General features: G+C 42.6%; 1 protein-coding gene across 6 annotated transcripts in view; it reads left to right on the top strand.

The window, feature by feature from the left end:
• The window catches only part of LOC117521153 (receptor-type tyrosine-protein phosphatase mu-like), a 467,264-nt gene that overhangs the window by 379,009 nt on the left and 67,342 nt on the right, over positions 1-20,913 (top strand). For 3 of the 6 annotated variants that reach the window (XM_034182501.1, XM_034182498.1, XM_034182502.1), the window contains 7 exons: positions 986-1,066; positions 1,631-1,657; positions 4,201-4,212; positions 5,057-5,131; positions 7,986-8,179; positions 9,736-9,744; positions 18,486-18,573. In XM_034182501.1, the coding sequence (XP_034038392.1) occupies positions 986-1,066; positions 1,631-1,657; positions 4,201-4,212; positions 5,057-5,131; positions 7,986-8,179; positions 9,736-9,744; positions 18,486-18,573 (486 nt within the window). The remainder of the gene's footprint in view (positions 1-985; positions 1,067-1,630; positions 1,658-4,200; positions 4,213-5,056; positions 5,132-7,985; positions 8,180-9,735; positions 9,745-18,485; positions 18,574-20,913) is intronic. The other 3 variants (XM_034182503.1, XM_034182499.1, XM_034182500.1) reach the window with 2 other exon arrangements.

Here is a 20,913-nt window from a genome sequence, read left to right as displayed (position 1 = left end):
TTTATATGGGTCCACACTGGGTCAACGAGGAATATATAAACACTGCCAGTGTTAAATTAACACTGGCAGTGTTTATATGGGTCCACACTGGGTCAGCGAGGAATATATAGACACTGTCGGTGTTAAATTAACACTGGCAGTGTTTATATGGGTCCACACTGGGTCAGCGAGGAATATATAGACACTGTCGGTGTTAAATTAACACTGGCAGTGTTTATATGGGTCCACACTGGGTCAGCGAGGAATATATAGACACTGTCGGTGTTAAATTAACACTGGCAGTGTTTATATGGGTCCACACTGGGTCAGCGAGGAATATATAGACACTGTCGGTGTTAAATTAACACTGGCAGTGTTTATATGGGTCCACACTGGGTCAGCGAGGAATATATAGACACCGTCGGTGTTAAATTAACACCTACAGTGTTTATATGGGTCCACACTGGGTCAGCGAGGAATATATAGACACTGTCGGTGTTAAATGAACACCTACAGTGTTTATATGGGTCCACACTGGGTCAGCGAGGAATATATAGACACTGTCGGTGTTAAATGAACACCTACAGTGTTTATATGGGTCCACACTGGGTCAGTGAGAAGTATATAGACACTGTCAGTGTTCATTTAACACTGTCATTGTTAATTTTACACTGGTGATTTTGCTGTATAGAAGACAGGAAATTCGGACCACTGGAGCAAGACTTTTCTGGCATTTCACAGAGATTCCAGAGAATCTGCTACATCAGACAGAATCAGCCACTTCATGGTAAAAAAGACTTTGCTGTGTGGACACAGGACCCAAGTCACCAGGTTCATCCACCCGACCCAAAACACTGTGTATGTGCAGGCACTGAACAGAGCAGGAGCCAGAAAACATCCCTGAATAACATCTGAAGTTATTAAGAAGTTTCAGACTTACTGTACATATAGTGAAGTGTTGGAATCTGCTCATTGATGGGTTGTTTTCTTTTTCTCCCACTTGTAGCTGGATCGTCACCTTCTTCCTTCACGCTGCCCAAAGCCAACACTCTGAGCACCTCCATTCCCACCAACTCATACTACCCAGGTACGGATTCTATCTCAGATCTGCACAAACGATGATAAATTAGTTTTCACACTTCGGGAAATTCCATCAGCTTGTAGTGTTGACATTTGCTTTACAAATTAGGAATTCCAGCCAAAAAAATAAAAAAAATAAAACACACACACACACACAAACGAGAGGGAAGACAAATTGAACTACGATGGTTTTTCTTACTAAACTACATCTGCAGCTAAAAACTAAAGTGCTTTAATTCAGTTCACCAGTTTGGAATATGTGCAATTATGACTCTGATTTGACCAAATGAAACAGATGTCTTGTGTAATCAGATCCCAGCTCATTGATCCGACGAAGGGCAGCTACATGATCAACTCCTGCAAAATTAGTTTCTACTTTTTTCCCCTGAAACTTGTGCATGTCTTAATCTGATGCACGTGAGAAAATTGCCAACACCAACAGTGATTTATATATTTATTTATTTATTGACTGTAACTCTCTCTCTCTACTGACTATAACCCTCTCTCTCTCTCTCTTTCTTCCTTCTCTCCACTCTCTCTCTCTCTCCACTCGTTTCGGGATTATGTGCAGATCCTTTCGTGCCGACTGCGATCTTAGGTGAGACACACTTTGTTTGCTGCTGTTTGTTGGTTCTTACGTGATGTTACGATGCGTTTACCGTCATAAGTTGTCTGTTTGAAGACGTAACTGTGAGGACAAAGAAACACGACCCCCCCACCCCCACCCCACCACCCCACACCACCACCTCCCTTCATTTTGATTTTGGTTGCCTTTTTTTGTTCTTATTTATTTATTTACCTCCATATGTCTTCCTCACCTTCATCCCTGCCTGCTGCTTCTCTCCCCTCCCTAACCCCCCTCCCCTGGGTGTCTGCGGGGGGCTCTCGTGGGCTGAGGCTGGCTTCACTCCATCCCATCCGCACATCCGCGTTGTGCGTGTGATGTCACATACGTGTTTGACCTCTCATATGCATGGACAGACGTGGACTGGATGTGTGTGGTGGGTAGGGCAGGTGGGGGTGTCCGGGGGGGGCAGTGGGGTTGTGGAGCTGGCTGTGACCATCCCGGCGCAGAGGCTTGCCGGTGAGCTGGAGGTCAAACAGCAACTGGGACCAGGCCAAAAAGTGTGTGAGAGGGAGACGTTCTCACCAAAACATTACAAACGGGATGCATTCGCTGTGCTGCCCCCCCACAACCCAACCCCCGCCTGCCCCCTCCATCTCCTCACTACTCATTTAACTCCCCTCCCTCCCTCCAAAACAACAACCTTTTCTATTATTCTTTTTAAAGTCACTCCCTCTGCCTTTGGCTAACCGCTAGTGACCTACTTGATTTTGTTTTGCTGCTTTTTTTTTTTTTTTTTTTACCCGTGTTTATCCGTCCTGTTCTGCGATAAAATAGAATTCCATAAGAGTATTTTGCTCAGCTTTAAATTATGACTGCGCTTTTGTTGAATAACCAGAGCGACGCAAAGTGTGCCGCCTTACACGAGCACACGCCCCCCCCCCCCCCCCCCCCAAAAGGAGCAGGGAACGTAACGTAGCGACTGAATAAAGCGCCAATAAGCAACAGTGCGCTAGCTTCACCACAGCCACTGTTTAGAAACACACAAGCCTGATTATTATTATTAGTAGTAGTTGTATTTTTGTTATTCCCCCCCAACGAATGCAACAAAAAGTGGCGTCTTTCGTCATTGCTGTTGTGATAGTTGCTTATGTTAGTTCCCCCTTTAATGAACTGCAAAAACAATTAATCAATCAATCAATCAATCAATCAATCAATTTTTTTATATAGCGCCAAATCACAACAAACAGTTGCCCCAAGGTGCTTTATATTGTAAGGCAAGGCCATACAATAATTATGGAAAAACCCCAACGGTCAAAACGACCCCCTGTGAGCAAGCACTTGGCTACAGTGGGAAGGAAAAACTCCCTTTTAACAGGAAGAAACCTCCAGCAGAACCAGGCTCAGGGAGGGGCAGTCTTCTGCTGGGACTGGTTGGGGCTGAGGGAGAGAACCAGGAAAAAGACATGCTGTGGAGGGGAGCAGAGATCAATCACTAATGATTAAATGCAGAGTGGTACATACAGAGCAAAAAGAGAAAGAAACAGTGCATCATGGGAACCCCCCAGCAGTCTAAGTCTATAGCAGCATAACTAAGGGATGGTTCAGGGTCACCTGATCCAGCCCTAACTATAAGCTTTAGCAAAAAGGAAAGTTTTAAGCCTAATCTTAAAAGTAGAGAGGGTGTCTGTCTCCCTGATCTGAATTGGGAGCTGGTTCCACAGGAGAGGAGCCTGAAAGCTGAAGGCTCTGCCTCCCATTCTACTCTTACAAACCCTAGGAACTACAAGTAAGCCTGCAGTCTGAGAGCGAAGCGCTCTATTGGGGTGATATGGTACTATGAGGTCCCTAAGATAAGATGGGACCTGATTATTCAAAACCTTATAAGTAAGAAGAAGAATTTTAAATTCTATTCTAGAATTAACAGGAAGCCAATGAAGAGAGGCCAATATGGGTGAGATATGCTCTCTCCTTCTAATTAACGCGGACTTACGGCAGCCGGAAAAGGTTACACGCCTTCAGTTGTGACACTTCCAGTCGTGTCGTCAGTGGAGGTTAATGATCATAACGGATTAGATCCTAAAGGTAATTAAGCTCTGGATTTCACTGTTTTGCAGAGAAAAAATAAAACTACACTGACAAACATAATTGCAGTTATTAGCAAAGGAATTTCATCAATGTCAATGATTCTTAGTGTAATTTGTCAGGAAAAAAAAAGTCATCATTATAAGTAATAAGTAAGTGATCAAAACGCTTTCCAAATCACCATTTATTTTGTCCCTTGAAGTCCATGAGTGTTTTGTTTTCTTCTGTTCCTTTTTTGTCTTGCACCGTTGAAATTGCCCCATCCATCCACTCAGCACACCCCTCCCTCCCGCCGCTCACTACCACTTGGACGGCGTGTGCTGGCGCCTCATAGCCTAGCTCTAAAACACTCGACTGTGACAGGTTCTCATGCTGTATTTGTTGCTTATCCCCTCTCTCTCTCTCTCACTCTCACTCTCTCTCTCCTCTCTCTCTTCTCCTCTGTTTCTCTTTCACATACGTAACCTCATATGTATCTGCTATCTAAAAAGTGCCCATTAATGGTAAGTTCTCCCCACGCGGGCCCTGGGTTGGGGGAAGGAGGTGGTGTTTACTCAGAAAGCAAGCCGACAGCGAGCGGCTGCTTCTGACATCACGACATTGATTGCATGACCAGTGGACGTGTTCGCATCTCACCGCCACCACGCCATTAGCATAGCATGGTGAAAGTACAGTGCCCCCCAATGGCAGCATCACCCCATGCATTCTTCTCCCATCTCTGCTTCCCTCCTGGGTTGTTTGGTGTTGTTTTTGTTTCTTTTTAATATTTTGGGGAGATGGGGCGGTGGGATTTGAACCTACGCTGTGTCTGTGTGATGCTTCTGACAGTGCCTGCTGCAACATGCTCACTGTGGCCCACCGCGACCCCTCACATCCTCCTTCTCCATGTTTCTGGACACCCTCCATCGTCCACTGGCTCCCCTCAGCATCTGTGCCTCATGTCTGCCACTGACTGGATCACAGTATGAACCAGCTGCACTGGTCTCTGACTTCAGTCCAGACCAGCATACTGTAGCACCAGTTTACCAAAAAAAAAAAAAAAAGAGTAAACTTGTTCTCCAGCATCTTCATGCGGTTTGCTTTAAGGATCACTCTGCACTGTTTCTCACAGCTCAGGCTCTTTTTTTATTCTAAGTTGTTTGTAGTAAAAGTGCTGTACTTTAAAGGGGTCATATTATACACAATTTTTTTTCAGAACAAGAAATATTGTCTTTAAAACAGATATAAAATTTTGAAGCCAAAACCTCCATGGGCACTGAGGTGATGCATCCTAATCTAATATAAACCCTTTTTTCCCTCTCTTTATGAAACAACCATTGTTCTGTTTCTGTCACTTTAAATGGAAAGGAGCTGCTGCTTGCCACGCCCCCTCTCCCTTCAGAGAGGTGCCATCTCCCTGTATCGCTCCTACAGACCATGTGGGTGAGTTCAGAGAAGGACTTCTGTGACATACGTCACAGAAGTCTCATACGATCCATTTCAGGCCTAAATTCTGTTTACTTTCTTCATGCACACTCATGGAATTGTGGGGTTTTGAGGAGGTTTAACATGAAATCACACCATCTAACTTGAAGGGCCCTATCTGTTATACAGAGTTGAGCAGCAGTTGGAGCAGAACAAGTGTCATCAGGAGAGTACACCCGGCAAAGTTGTCATTTTTACACCTAGTGACCCTATTCCTTAAATGACAAGTCTGCTTGTGTTTTTTTTTTTTTGTTGTTTGTTTGTTTTTTTGGCATCTAGAGACATGTTGGTCTAAAAATGCAGGTTATCTTCGTGAACAATTCAAAGTAAAACATACAAAAAGTAAAGCACAAAAATACATAAATATTACCATATTTGTCAGCTGGTAGGCAGTGCTGATGTCACAGGAAACAAGAAATTCACATTATTATTGCTATGGTAACATCAACCCAAACCCTAAGGTGCATTTCTGAATGAAAAATGCATGTTGCACAGTCGTAGAAATGTATATGAAATATTGTGCTTTGCTTGTCGTATGATATGAAACAGATCAAGTATAATTTTTAAAAAAATAAGGTCCAGCGCACAAGACGTAATATTCAAAAGGCCTGACTGACATAGGCAGGTTCACGGTGCATGTACGCTCTGTCTGTGCACACAGGGAAGAGCATCAAACTGCCATCAAATGGAATTCCTTTAAGAAGAAATGATAGGCTTATAATCACGCTGTGGCCCGTTGGTCTACAGCTCCCACTGGACGGGACGCCAGACGGACGCAGCTTACTTCCCTAGCCAAGGCCGGTTCCCATTTACAGCTGAGTGGACTGAGACAATGTAGACTGTCTTGTTCAAGGACACAGTTAGCACAAGTGGGATTCCAGGTCTACATATTGGCAGCTGAAAAAAAGCAATGGAAATATACAAAACTTTACTAAATTATGTGGACTGTACCATATTTTTACAATAGTTTTCATCCTTGAAAGCACACAACCTGAAATTGACAGGGGATGGATTCAGTTTTCACTGGAAGTCCGGACTTAAAACATGGTTTGCAATGGAAACGTCGCTGATAATACACAGCCCAGTCTCACATTTTTTTTAATTATTATTATGATACCATCACAAAATACATCACATTTGTGTAATGCAGTTACGTTTCAGTCATTATTTGTAACCATCACTCCACCCTTCCTGTGTCACCCCACTTTTCTTGACAAATCACAAAATAATTTCATGATAAAATCACAAAAATGTAACATTTCCTGATTGTTGCACAAACTAATAGATTAAATCATTTGTCATGACGCCATCACAAACTTGCTGTGAAATTGGTTCGTAATACAGCATTAGGATGCATAACAAACCTGTGTTTGGATACTTGGACGCTGTAAAAACTCACTCAATCCATCTCTGTGAAACCACACTGCAGACAAAGTGCACCACAGTGTAGCACAGGCAATTTTGGTTTGAATCCGAGTGAACAGTTTTTATCTTACCATTAAAGGAGCTGCAAGCCTTCTCCTGTGTAGAGTTTCCCAAGGACCTTATCCTTCCGTTTGTTCAGACATTGCTGTGTGAGGTCTGTGTTAAAGGCCACTTCAACTAGTGATGCATTATTTGCATGTTTTATGGACCCCTGGTGGCTAGTGAAGATACTGTGCAATACTGAACATGAATTTTCACACATAACCTCATGTTAATCTAAGTCTCATAGTACTCACTACACTTAGTATTTTGTGGTTCTGTGACGGGCGTTTTTGTGTCACCCATATATTTTTTCAGTGCTGGTTCCACTTACGCACTATGTGCACGCACATATGTCTCCTTGCCAGAAAACGTCTCACTTGTGAGTTCTCCCTCTGAATTGCCAGACTCTGACACACTTGTGTCTTAAAAGGAACAGCAGGTCATGCTCTGAGTTTAGGTCAGGTCTGGTATCATGCGCCAGTGCTGCACATTGCCACATCCACCACACTGCGGAAACATTCTTGGACCTGGATGACAACTATCCGGACAGACAACCAGTCCATTCCCACCTCTTGAATGTAACCATCTATCTGCTACAGCCTGGTCAAACATGAGTGTCCCCTCTGCCTTCTGGGTCCTCAACACTGAGGCACCTGTGAGACACTCTGAGTGATTTATTTCAAGTTATGCCCACAACATGCCTGTGAGTAACTAAGTGTTTAACTCGAATTTCTTTGCACATGGCCCCCTACCTTTCACTTGTGCTAAAGCCACATAAATTGCAATAAAGGCTTTTACATGCTACAAATGTGTTTGCAATTTACACTATGCACCATAGGTCATCAAGATAGGGCCCTTAGTGAGAGGTTAAAAACAGTTTTACACACAATATGACCCCTTTAAGGGCCCAGTGTTTGAATGGCTACAGGTTGAAATTAAATGTTTTCCAGCCACACACTGAGACAGATGGACCTGAACCTTCCCACCACATGAATCACCCTATTACTCAATGATGTTGTGTTGTTGTGACCATCCATAACAAACAGATTATTAGCAAAGCGCTGTTTGTCAATCTGGAGTGTGGTGACATAATGCTGAACAGTAAATAATCTGCCATCTGTTAATGGGAACACATACAAGTACAAAATGTAAGAGTGACTCCACCTCACTGTCATACATCAAGTTTCTTCAGCAGGTTCTATGTTTCTACACTTTATACACATATCATTTTTAAAAAATGTCCTGTTTACTCCTTTAAGCATTATGTCACACATGTGCTGCACAGCGTCCTGCACGGCTCCCCCCTGACCAGTTTGGGGCCTATTTCTGTGTTTGTGTCCAACAGATGAGAGCCAGAACATGGGCAGTGACACCAGCAGCCTGGTGCAGTCGCACACTCACTCGCTGAGGAAGCGGGAGCCGGTCGACGTCCCATACCAGACCGGTCAGCTGCACCCGGCCATCCGTGTGGCCGATCTCCTCCAGCACATCACCCAGATGAAGTGTGCAGAGGGCTACGGCTTCAAGGAGGAGTACGAGGTAGGACCCCCAAACACCCTACACACACACACACACACACACACACACACACACACACACGCACACAGTTCTCTGAATGCTCGGCTTCCTCTGTGACACAGTGTAAGGCCCCCGTGTCTCCGCCCCCTCCCCTTTTTCTGTCTTTTTTTCTCTGTTTTGCACCACACAGCACAACTGTTTTATTCTTCCCCAGATGCACTTTTATGATAAATTGTTAATGTGCCCCGTCTCCGTGTGTTTACGGTGCGAGTCCTTTTTGTTGCTCGTCTGTTCCTTGTTCTTTTCTTTTTTTTTTTCTCCTATCGATTGTGCATTTTGGGTGTGTCTGTGTGTGTCACATGCTTCTGTCCCAGTTCCCTGTGAAGACTCATATCTATACACGTGATTGATCTAAATGAAATAACCCCCCACAGCCCCTTAAAAGTAAAACAGTGAGGGACGTCCTGCTGTGTAATAAGTCCGATCTCTTCCCTCGGCGTGTCGGGGTCCAGTTGGACTCGGTGCGCCGGCAGCCTGCTGCATCCTTCAGACTGTTGTCGTCTAATCTGACTCGCTGACACCGTAACAAAGAGATTTTGCCCCAAAAGAGAATCACTCTCGTTTCCTCTCATTAGCACCAGAAGCTGACGGGGTCTGGCAGCGCTCCAGATTTCTCAGCATCGCACCAGCCAGACTCCAAATCCCACATTGTAGCAGACTGTAGTTTTTTTTCTTCTTCTTTCATATTTATTCTCTTTCACCTTATTTTCTGTCTTCACACTTTGGCCAACACTATTCCGACTTTTTTTTTTTTTTTTTTTGCCTCTCCTTGCATCATCTAGTTATTCTTTATCACCTCTTCTCATTCTCTCTTGCCTGGAATCACACCCTCACCCTCTCACCGATTCTCCCGCGCTTTACTTTTTTCTTTTTTTCCTTCTCACCTGCTTCATATATGCAATTTACTCACCTGTACCTCATTCCTTCTTTCATCACTTTCCATTTCTTTTTCTCACCTCGCCTCCCTCCCTGCTTACTTGTGCTATGTGTGGTCGAGATTTATCAGTAATTGACTCCCCCCCCCCCATCCCCGTGACGGAGGAATTAAACAGCACTGCGTCTTATTAGAACCTGAAGCGTCAGATCATTGAGAAGCCCGAGTGCTTTGGGCTGCCCTCCAGGCCTAATCCATTATGGATAAAGGTGTTGTGGGTTCATGCGCCCGGCGCTGCATGGAAACATTGCAGTCAATCAAGTGTAAGCGCGAGATGGAATGAACAATTGGCCCCCAGGTCCCTCCCCTGCTGTCCACAGCCTGTTTCATACAGGGCCCACGGGCCACTCAAAGTGTGGAACGGAGCTCATTCTCACTTGGCTAGAAAGACTCATTTGTATGTTGTGTTCCGCTGCTGTCTTCTCCATATCAGTCTGTCTTAAGGTCAATGCCCTTTTTAACCGTTTCTTTCTGATGATGAAAATTGGAGGCTTAGTGCTCGTCTACACCTGTTGACTTACACTGTACTATATCTCTCTCTGACCCATGCTTCTTGTTATTCTGTACATTAACTTTGGATCAGATAAATGAGGTAAGCCAACACTTTTGGTTATTTGTCAGTTTTCTAGAAGTGTAGATGACATCATAGACAGATTGGTGGTGCTTTGTTGGCTGTTTTTTATGGCCTTCTTACTGTAAAAGGGCATTTACCAACAGAAACTATGTAAAGTTATGAAAAGCTTTTAACAGTGCACAGATGATGAAATGTGTGAAACTGAGGGGCTGTGCAAAATATAATTTATTATTACACATTCTTCCTCTCACATGCATATGTTCTCATGTATATAGATATTCTGATATTCTATTCTATATATATACATACACTCACACTCACACACACACACACAGGAATATATGAATTTGAGCAACTCAGTCTATGTCCATGAATTATATGTAAGCATGTAAAAGGAAAAATAGTATGGATAAGTGAAAATATGTTTGTGAGTTTAAATATTTATATGTGTGAGGAAAAAAATGAGTGTGTGAGAGAGAGAGGTAGAATAGAATATATGGAGACGAGTGTAAAATGTACGTGAGAGGAGAAATATATGTACGTGAGAGGGATATGCATGAGTGAAAATATCAAATGTGTGAGCGGAAATGTGGTTGTGAGAAGTGGAATCAATGTATGTAAGAGTGACAGTGTATGTGTGAGGGCCGAAGGTTGTGTATATGTATGTGAAAGTTAGAATATATGCAAGCAAGTGTGAAAATTTATGTGTGTGAGGGGGGAAATATGTGAGAGGTAGAATATACGTATGCAAGAATAAAAATGTATGCGTGACGGAAAACATACTGTAAGTTTGTAAGAGGTAGACTATATGGACGAGAGAATGGAAGAGTCAAAGTAGATTGTGTGAGGGGAAATATATGTACAAGTATATGTGAGGAAGACTATATGTGTGCATTAGTGTAAATATATATTTATGCGAGTGAAATTATACAGCTTTTATGTATGAGTTAGTTTATGTGCATGTGTGAATGTGTGAATGTATGTGAGAGGGTGAAATCTGTAAGTGACAGTCAAAGAAAGAATTATGACTTGCACAGCTCCTCAAATGAAATGTTGGCATTTCATTTAACTTTTGTTGAAGCCCTGAGAGTTTTGTCTTCATGTTTTATAATGTCACTGTGAACCTTTGTCCATAATCTCTCACTGCCTCAATGAGCAGAAAATATAAATGCTCCACAAATGATTGTGCTTTATAAAGCTTTTTAAAAGCATATTCACTGGCAAACTGGAAGAATCTTAACAATCAGAATGATTTTTGTTTTAAAAATATATGGGGTTCAAATGATTTGCAGCTAAGAATGTCTCACTGACAATTTGTGTCATTGTCAAGTTTGAATCAGACTTGAACTCAACATGATGTGGTTGAGGATACAAAAACACTTGTAGATCCAAGCTTGAAATTTCCTGCAGCTGCAATCATAAGAATGATGCATCACAAAAAAAAAAAAAAAAAAACACACTCAAGTTGTATGTTTTAGAAAAGCATTATGAAGCCATGTTTGATATTTGCATGTCCAAATTCTTCTGCACGTTGATGCACAGTTTGGATGAGCAAATACACCCTTTATATAAAAAACAGGGTTAACTGTATGAAAGACGTGTTGTCAATGGGCCCTATCTTGCCGATCTAAAGTGCAGTGTGACGCGCATAGTGCAAGTGCAACTGGGGCATGTCCAGCTGCGCTTTGCAGTGTACACGGCATGAAATCTGAGCACAAAGGAAGGTGCAGGGTGCAACGTGGTTCTACTTAGGCTCTGAAATAATCATGCCTTTGTTTTGAGCAGAACATAAATAACACCGTGCATACTTTAATCTGACACATTGCTATTTAGATGGTGAGGGAACAAATCTGTGCACAAACCATGTGGCAGATAATTTGCGTGAGCCGCCCCCACCACAACTTAATGAAGAAAAACAGCTGAGCACATTCTTCCTACAAATCCTACTTCACCACCACCGTCCACCCGCTTGTGGACCACCACATCACCAGCCATATGTTGGTGATTGCCGCTTATGAACCCAAGGAGCAAGAAACATCCGGTCAGGTCAAATCTAGGAAAATGCGCTACTGCCATGTGCCACCGCATTTACCACAAAACAAAACCGCCATGGCTCCTGGGTGGCAACCACCCAGGCAGACAACCAGTCCACCCCCACCATTCAAAAGTAACCACTTATCTGACACCACCAGATTAAAATTTGTGCATCCACTTCAACACTGAGGAACATGCATATTGGATGGTGCCCAGAGAAAATACACAACAAGTCCTTGTGCAAGTGATACAACAGTCATCAAGTCCATTGTCTCCTGAAGTAACCATTTGTTTGACAGTCATTCCACCGGAATCCAGTGATCCCCTAAAGACATCTGTTCACTTCCCTAAACTGTGTTCCATTTACATACGAGGTCTGTTAGAAAAGTATCGGACCTTTTTATTTTTTGCAAAACCCTGATGGATTTGAATCACGCGTGCTTGCATGAGCAAACCTTGAACCTTCGTGCGCATGCGTGAACTTTTTTGCGCCTGTCGATTGCATAATTTTCTGGTAAATAGCCTTTGTGTGGGACGTGTGCTGTGCGCTCGGCGGATTTTCATTTCAAGGAAAAGGATGGAGCGACTGGAGCAGCACCGCATCAAATTTTGCCAGAAACTGGGCGACAGCCAGGTGGAAACCATTTGGATGATTAAGACGGCTTTCCGTGATGACGCTATGGGCATCACACAGATTAAGGAGTGGTACAACCGGTTTAAAGACGTCCGCACAACGGTGGAGAGCGAGCCGCGCTCCGGTCGGCTATCAACATGCTGAAATGACTGGATCATTTCCAAAGTGAACGCTGTAGTGATGCGGGACCGTCGTGTGACTATCCGAGAAATTGTGGAAGAGGTGGACATCAGCACTTTTTCGGCACATTCCACTGTGACAGAAGATTTGGCCATGAAAAGAGTGGCGGTGAAATTCATGCTGCTGCTGATGGAGGAGCAAAAGCACCTCTGTGTTGAAGTCTCACAGGACATGCTGTGACATGCCCACCTCTTCCACAATTTCTCAGATAGTCACACGACTGAAAAGCCATGGAAAGCCGTCTGAATCATCCGAATTGTTTCCACCTGGCTGTCGCCCAGTTTCTGCCAAAATTTGATGCAGCGCTGCTCCAGTCGTTCCGTCTTTTTCCTTGAAATGAAAATCCGCCGAGCGCACTGCACAAAACCTCACACAAAGGCTGCTTACCAGAAAATGATGCAATCGACAGGCGTGAAAAAGTTCATGCATGCGCACGAAGGTTCAAGGTTGGCTCATGCAAGCACACGTGATTCAAATCCATCAGGTTTTTGAAAAAATAAAAAGGTGCGATACTTTTCTAACAGACCTTGTTCCTTGGAAGTTGTCACAATTGGGAAGAATGCCACAACCCAAACGCCACAATGTTGTAAAATTAGCTGATGCCTCAAAATTGTGGCGTATACAGTGCTACAAAAACCATGTGGTCCACCAAAGAGACCTCACAGGAGAGAACTGATGGCACAGAAGTTACACTAGTGTTAGACAGTCCTTAGCAACAGCTAAATAGTTAGCCAGTGCTAGTGGTACCATTTGATAAACAACAAATGACATGGTTTTTCACACAAAAAATACAGCATCACGTCGATGGAATGCAGTAGGACAGCACTGTGTCCAAAATTTATTCAACTGGACACTGAAGTGCTTAAAGATAAACAGTAAGAACTACAACTTTCACTACTGTTGCTGCTCGGGGCAGCCATGTTGGATTGGTGAACTTGGGATATGTGGGATTTGAACAAATTGATGAGTTGGAATTCCAACTTCAAAAACCAACCAGAACACACCAACGGATCACTGGTTGGTGTCCAAGTCTCACAGGGATCCTCAAGACTTAGATCTTCATTCTCCTACAAAGATATTGGTATTGCCAAACACCGCTGTCCAAGGTCCTCACGAACCCATAAACTTTTCCAAGAGAGAGAAGAAAAAAAAAACTCGTCACTCGGCTTCAGACTCAGGTTTTTTGGTGTATGGTACAATCCCGATCTACCGCCTCAGAAAACAAGCACCGATGCATACACCAAGCTGTGCGTTCCTTTGTGCCGGCTGTAAGCGCCGGTCCCATTAGTGCTTTTTTTTTTTTTTTGTATTCCATCTGGCTTACTCTGAGAAAACAACACAAATGAACACTAGTCAGTTTGAATGAGTCTCCTTTGCTCACAGTAAATTATTTAATTCAGAGGCGACTCATTTAACACTTCTGCTTCTTTGTGTTTCCTTTTTCTTTGTTTGCGTTGCCGAGCTTTGTCGATGTATGCAGGTTGTCTGCATTTCACTTGTGGTTACACAGAGGCAAGGCTCAGAGTCCGTCCTGGGAACGGAAGAGAACGGAGACTGCAGTTTAAGAACACACCATGTTTTTTTCTGAGCCAAAGCAAATAATTTGAGGTTGATGAAATATTACCTCCAAAAGTCACTGAAAAAGTGCATCATCAGCTTTTACTGCAAGTTCTGTTCTTTAGTGTTACTTTAACGATTGTTTAATGAAATTTGGGGAGCCAGTTATTCCCGGTGTGGGTCTATAACCTTTTGAATAAAAGGCTTCATGTCGACTCTCCCTCCTGGGACACTGACTTTATCACCGTGATTTAATATTCCACATCCAGGACCCAAACAGTTTAGGCATGGAGACTCCTCCGTCTCAGACAGGCAGGGTCGTTCAGTTTAACAGGGAACTATTATAAAGTTGCCGCATAACGCCTTTTGACTTGAAGATGAATCATCTTCAGATGGTTGATACTAGTCCGGTATCCTTCAGAGTAACATAGGGTGACTTTGGCTGCTCAGTGTGTTCATTCAAGATATACAACCACCTGAGGAAAGGCCCGTTTAATACTCTGTCTCAGGCAGAGACTTACTTCAGAACTTACAATCCAGCCTCACTGTACCATGACCTACACAAAAATGTATGATGGCCATCCCAGGGTGGTATGTGTAGCCAGGTGGGGTCAATGAGGTCAGAAGTTAAAGTTGCTCCAATTTTGGAAAAAGTGATGCAAATGATTGGTTGAGTTAAAAGGGTTTGAAAAAGGAATAGTTTGCACCATCTGTTATGCTGAGGTAACAAGTTACAGGGTAACATACAGCACGGTTACGGTTAGCCAAATGAAGGATTAGGCCCAAAATGCAGGGAGCTGAGGTGAAAACAAAATAATTTACTGGAGTACAAAAAATGAATAAATGTGCAGTTAATTGTGGAGAGAGGCACAAGAGCGGGGAGACCCAGGCTTGACCAGAATGCATGAGAGACGATGGACCAGGACCAGCTGACAGGAGGCAGGTGACCCTGGAAACAAGGAGTACAAGAAAAACGGTCAAAAACACAAATGATACTTAGATAAAGAGACACATACACTGAGCTGAATTCCTTGGAATAACTGAAGCCAGGTACCACAAAGCTGAGCTGAGGTTCTGGAGAGTGTGGAATGGAGAGACCGGGGTTTAAATACAGGTGTGTGATGACTGCAGACGGGTGAGTCAGTCAGCTCCGTGACGCAGCCGCCTTGGAACACAGAGAACGGAGGGGGAGCAGAGCAGACACCAAGGATGAAATGAATTTACTCCATTCTGGAATAAGGCTGTAACATAACAAAATGTGGAGATTTTCTGAACTCGAATGGGCATCAGCTTTGTTTGACCTTCACCTTGGAAACCAAGCATTCGCCATGGTCAAAACTACTGCATTTATTAATCCTATTAGTTCAGCCAACACGTTGCATCACTTTTTAGCAAAATTGGAGCACCTTTGACTTTTGATTCCTGTACAAATTGACTTTTGTCACCATTTTTCCTGTGTTTACCCAGTCATAGATAGTCCACACTATACATTTTTGTAATCTTTATGATCAGACAAATAATACGGTGTACTTTTCAATGTGATTTGAGCATCTTTAAATTTGACCCCTGTGCATTTTTATTTTGACTCCTGCTGAATCTGTCATTGGCTCCTACCGGACTTCACCGACTGCCCTGGGATGACCCACTGATCTGAATATAACACTGGACAGCTCATTGGCCCACACACTCCGTACAAACCGCTGAAGTAAACTGGCGGCCATGTGACCACTCGTATGTTATGTGGACCGCACATAGACAGCTTATTGGAACGTCAACAATTTGGGGTAATAACTGAGCTAATTCTCTCATTTTCTTACTTTTGTTCTCCAGATAATGTAACCTACATCTCTCCTAATCTATGTCTGCCATGATTAGCTGTTTCATTTATTTCCTTTCTTTCTTTTAGTACTTTGACACTTTCTCCCCTTCTGTTCTCAAGTACTCAGATCTCATTGGGACAAAAATGATGATGCTTTAATCAAAGTTTATACAAGTTTCATGTAATCATTAGCAAGCTTATTGATATATATATATATATACATACACACACAACATATCATGAACAAAAGTGGACAAGAACAAAAGTGGATGGCAAACAAAAGTCATGATCGATAATATAGCAATAGTGGATTTTTTTTATATAGTTGCAATAAACCACCACTTAACTAGCTACAGGAGAGCTGGTTTTTCCACTTGCAATGTTAATATTTTTTTGCACAGCTCTGTGAGCTTCAGCCTAATATTAGTAATAAAATGCATATCAACACCTAAAGCTCCAAAACTATGCACAAGTAGACCTAATAAATGTCTTAAAATAGTTTGTCCAATGCAAAATTCAGCATGTGGCTACACACAAGCCACTTATCATTATTATTATTGTTATTATTATTATTATTATTATTATCTTTGCCTATATGCTGGAATAAGGGATAGAACTCTTCAAATTATTGTTCATTACTTCCCATTTCAATCATACTCACAGGTGAAATGTTCATCCACAGCCTTTGAACTGGTGATTTGCGCAGTTTATAGCTGCACATGAAGGCATTTTTTTGTTTTTACAAAATTACAAAGAATAAAATTGCGCGCACCTGGTTAAAGATCAATAGCAAAGAGCGTTCAGGAGTGGTACATGCAAGTGGTAATATGGTGGCCAGTTTGCTTCAAAGATTTTGGCCAATGAGCGATCCAGTGTTATATAGCGAGCAGTGAGATGGCCACCATACATTTTTATGTACGCCACAGTACACTGAAGCTGGATTGTAAGCATTGTTGAGTCCCCTCAAGTGGTACTGATTAGTTGAAAATTATCGACTGGCTCACGGACTAAAGGATGCAGTGTATATATACACACAAGGGTACTTTGAAAAGTTCTCGGCCTCATCCAGAAACAAACATATCTGGAGGCTCAAGAAGAGATATTTTAGAACATCTTTGGACCAATTGGACCAAGAGGTTAAGGTAGACTATGCTGAAAAATACTGCAAGAACGGTCTCTTGTGAAGTTTTCTGGATGAGGCTGAGAACCTTTTGAAGCATTTTAAAAAATGCAGTCGAAAAACAGAAGTGCTGTGTCCCAAAAACATTTTCAGATATTGATAAAATCTGAATGATTTAAAGCCAGTTTACTTTGAAGGATTTTCCAGAAAATAAAATGTAAAATTTCAGCTACAATTTGCCCAAAGACACATTGGAGAGATTCCATGAACATATCAAGATGTTGATTAAACAGCATGATTACTGCACAGACTCACCACAATAAAAGCCCACGCTAAAAAATGAAGATGAGCTCAAAAAAAGATCTTTAAGTTAAGAAGCAGGATGTAGTAATCCTTTTAATAATCCTTGTAGTAAACTATTTTTTTATTTTATTATTTTTTTACTTTTTTTCTGGAAAAAAAAAAAGTGATCATCTGCTGCACTGGAACGACTGCATGCACAGGGCATTATGGGATGTTACGAAACACTCTATATAGAAAGGCAAGCAAATGGCAATGCCACACAGTGTGCAGTTGCACCATCCTTCAAAAGCTGTGACGTCTGAATCACCGTCTTCTCACTATGACCAGTGCAAGGCTCGTGTGCAGTAATCATGCTGTGTAATCTGCATCCTCACACTCCACACCAACCAAGAGGTGAGGTGCTTGCCGATGTAGATTTTAACAAACCTGTGAGCAAAATTAAAGAGAAATAAGTTTTCTGTGCGTATAGAATATTTCCGTGCATCAAAAGTGGCAACAAAAACAAAGAGTTGCATTTATATTTTTGTTGCGTGTTCGTATATTAGCTGACTATGAACAAACCAGAACAATAAGAAGTTTCTGTCCAGGCTAGCCTGCATGGATGCAACCCACTCATCCCGCTGAGCAGCCGCAGGCTGGTGTTGGAGATTTGTTTTCATAATTTGGCTTAATTGTGCCTGGTGTACCATCAGAATGAAAATCTCCCCAGCAAGGGACGATAAATATTTCATGAGGGTAATCTGAGCGGAGCAGTTTTGATCTACAGACTGGCTGTATTTTTCCCAGCGACAAGCTGGTTGAGTCCTTCACATGAGGCAGGCAGACAGCCGCTGCGGTGGCTCCGCCTGGCAGGGCGGTGCTGGGGGAGAGCGGTGAGCGTGACACTCGCCGCCTCTGCCCTAATGGCACTCGCTGTTTGACACAGCTCTCTAGGATCCACCATCCTGTCTGTGCTTCATGTCAAATATCGATGTGACTGTGTATCTCTCTCTGTCCGTCTCCCTTCCTTTTTTTTTTTTTTAAGACTGTGTCTGATTATCATTTAGAGCTCAAACACGGCTCCATATTTCATCCCTCCCTCTCTGTTCTGATTTGTTTTCCTCTCGTTTCAGAGCTTTTTTGAAGGACAGTCTGCACCCTGGGACTCCGCCAAGAAGGATGAGAACCGCATGAAGAACCGATATGGGAATATTATTGCATGTGTGTACAAAACACCTCCTCAGCACTCATGAATTTTTGTGTGTCGCACCCATTCTTCTGGCTGATTTATTGGCCAGACTTGTGACTCTGGATAACTATAAGCTGCTCAAACAGACTTTTATTATCAGCAAACGGGAGCAGCTTTGACCTTTCCAGTCTACTTTTATATGCATCTTTCTGCAGTTTCTTTTCAGTTATCGTTAAAAAAAAAAAAAAAAAACACACAGCATATGGTACATTATATGTCTCCTCTGCAGTATTCATAAAAGAGCAGAATTAGATTTGACTATTAAATCATATCACCTGCTCAAGATGAGCAGCAATGCAAATGTGCAAACTAATGCAGACTTCATTTGAACCCTCCTTCTACATACAGCACTGTGCAAAAATCTTAACCATTTGAAAGATAGATTTTACATAAAGCAACAATGTAATGAAAGTAGTAGTCTATGAGCTAGGAGTCAGTTTTGACCAATTAAGGGGAATAAATGACACAATGGGGTAAAAACCGCACCAAAAAAAAGGTGACCAAACAATCAAGTCAAGTCTGGGAGTATGTGCTAATGCTGCGGACTCGCCTTGGGTCCTGGATGGCAACCACCCAGCTGTTACATTCACACATCTTTAAAAATACCCATCTATCTGCCACAGCCAGCTGAACCGTGGGCGTCTCCTTGGCCCAGTCACTGCCGTCCTCAGCACTCAGACACTCACCTGCATGCTGGGTCCGGCACAGAGAAACGGGCCACATGGACAAAATGTCATAGCTGACAGTCCGTCACAATGCAAGTTATGCTCATCATCTTAGTCTCTCTTAGTAACCACTCGTTTCATTCCAGCAGTGCCCAACAAGCCTGTGAAGAGGCCGACTACCAAAGATATCCAGTCGTTGTCTTAGGTCACATCTTAGCATCCAAGACTCATAAGCAAGACAGCTAGCACCAGGACCCTCTAGACTTGGACCATCGTGCGCTTACAAAGATATCTTCATCGCCAAACACCTCTCAGTGACCTTGTGACTCCATAAGCTGTTCCCAGGTGTCTTTTGATCTCAAAGGTCAAGAACCCAGAGACATATGTTACTGCCGAGATAAGTGAACGTCTCTACAAGTTCAACTCATTCACCACATACAGATACACATCTGATGGCTGCGTCCAGGAACTTATTGACAGTCTGGATCTTAGTCTTGATCCAGGGTCATCTCAAACCGACTGGCTCATGGACTAAAGGATGCAACGTATATTATACACATACGAGGGTACTTTGAAAAGTTCTCTGCCTCACCCAGAAACAAACATATCTGGAGGCTCAAGAAGAGATATTTTAGAACATCAATGTATTGAGGTTAAGGTAGACTATTCTGAAAAATACTGCAAGAGCAGTCTCCTGTGAGGTTTTCTGGGTGAGGCTGAGAACCTTTTGAAGCATTAAAAAAAAAATGCAGTAGAAAAACACAAGTGCTGTGTCCCAAAAATATTTTTGGATATTGATACAATGTGACTGATTTAAAGCTAATTTATTTTGAAGGATTTTCCAGAAAATAAAATGTGAAATTTCAGGGGCTCAGATTCCTCACTCAGCTTCTCAAGTTCTGCAATCAGGGTATTTATTATTTCTGCAAAGATCACAGCATCATCTGCAAAGTCCAGGTTTGTAAACCTCTCCACACCAACAAGAGCATCCAAGTAGCTGATTTCCACAACCCAACCCAACACCCAGTCCATACAAGCACTGAACACTGTAGGAGCCAGAACACATCCCTGATGAACACCATTTTTCACTGGGAAGAACTGAGTTGTTAAATCTGTTAAATATTTAATTTGTAGGTGGACCCTGGGTATGGTTCTGCATCTGAAACTGGTGAAAAAGCACTTGGGAAAATTTTGAAAAAACTTTAAATTTCATAGAACAAATACATTTATCCTCATCTGTACATGAGTTTGTACCCATTATGTGTCCTTTTTATTAATTAGTCTGTTATATTGCAGGTGATGGCTCTATCTGTCTGTCTGTCTGTCTGTCTATTATACATATATCCTCTGCATGCATCCTGCATCCTCTGACCTTATTGCCCTCTGAGTGTTTATAAAGTTTTACACTGATGGAGCAAGTTTCACACATCTAAATTCTATAATTTTGAAAAAAAAAAAGTTTAGCACAACTTGTTCCTAATTTCTCATTTCATGTCCTCGTGGTTTCCTGGCAGCGGCAGCGGCGGTGCTGTGCTGTTTGTGTCATTGGCTCACGTCCATGTTTAGTCAATGACAGTTGCTGTTCATCAGCCACGTTGCATTTCTAAAATGCCACTTTCATTTGTGCCACAGCGTGATGCCGGTCTG

This window comes from Thalassophryne amazonica, chromosome 12 (assembly GCF_902500255.1).
Source record: "Thalassophryne amazonica chromosome 12, fThaAma1.1, whole genome shotgun sequence".
Classification (NCBI taxonomy): domain Eukaryota; kingdom Metazoa; phylum Chordata; class Actinopteri; order Batrachoidiformes; family Batrachoididae; genus Thalassophryne; species Thalassophryne amazonica.
This window is presented reverse-complemented; position numbering and strand designations above follow the sequence as displayed.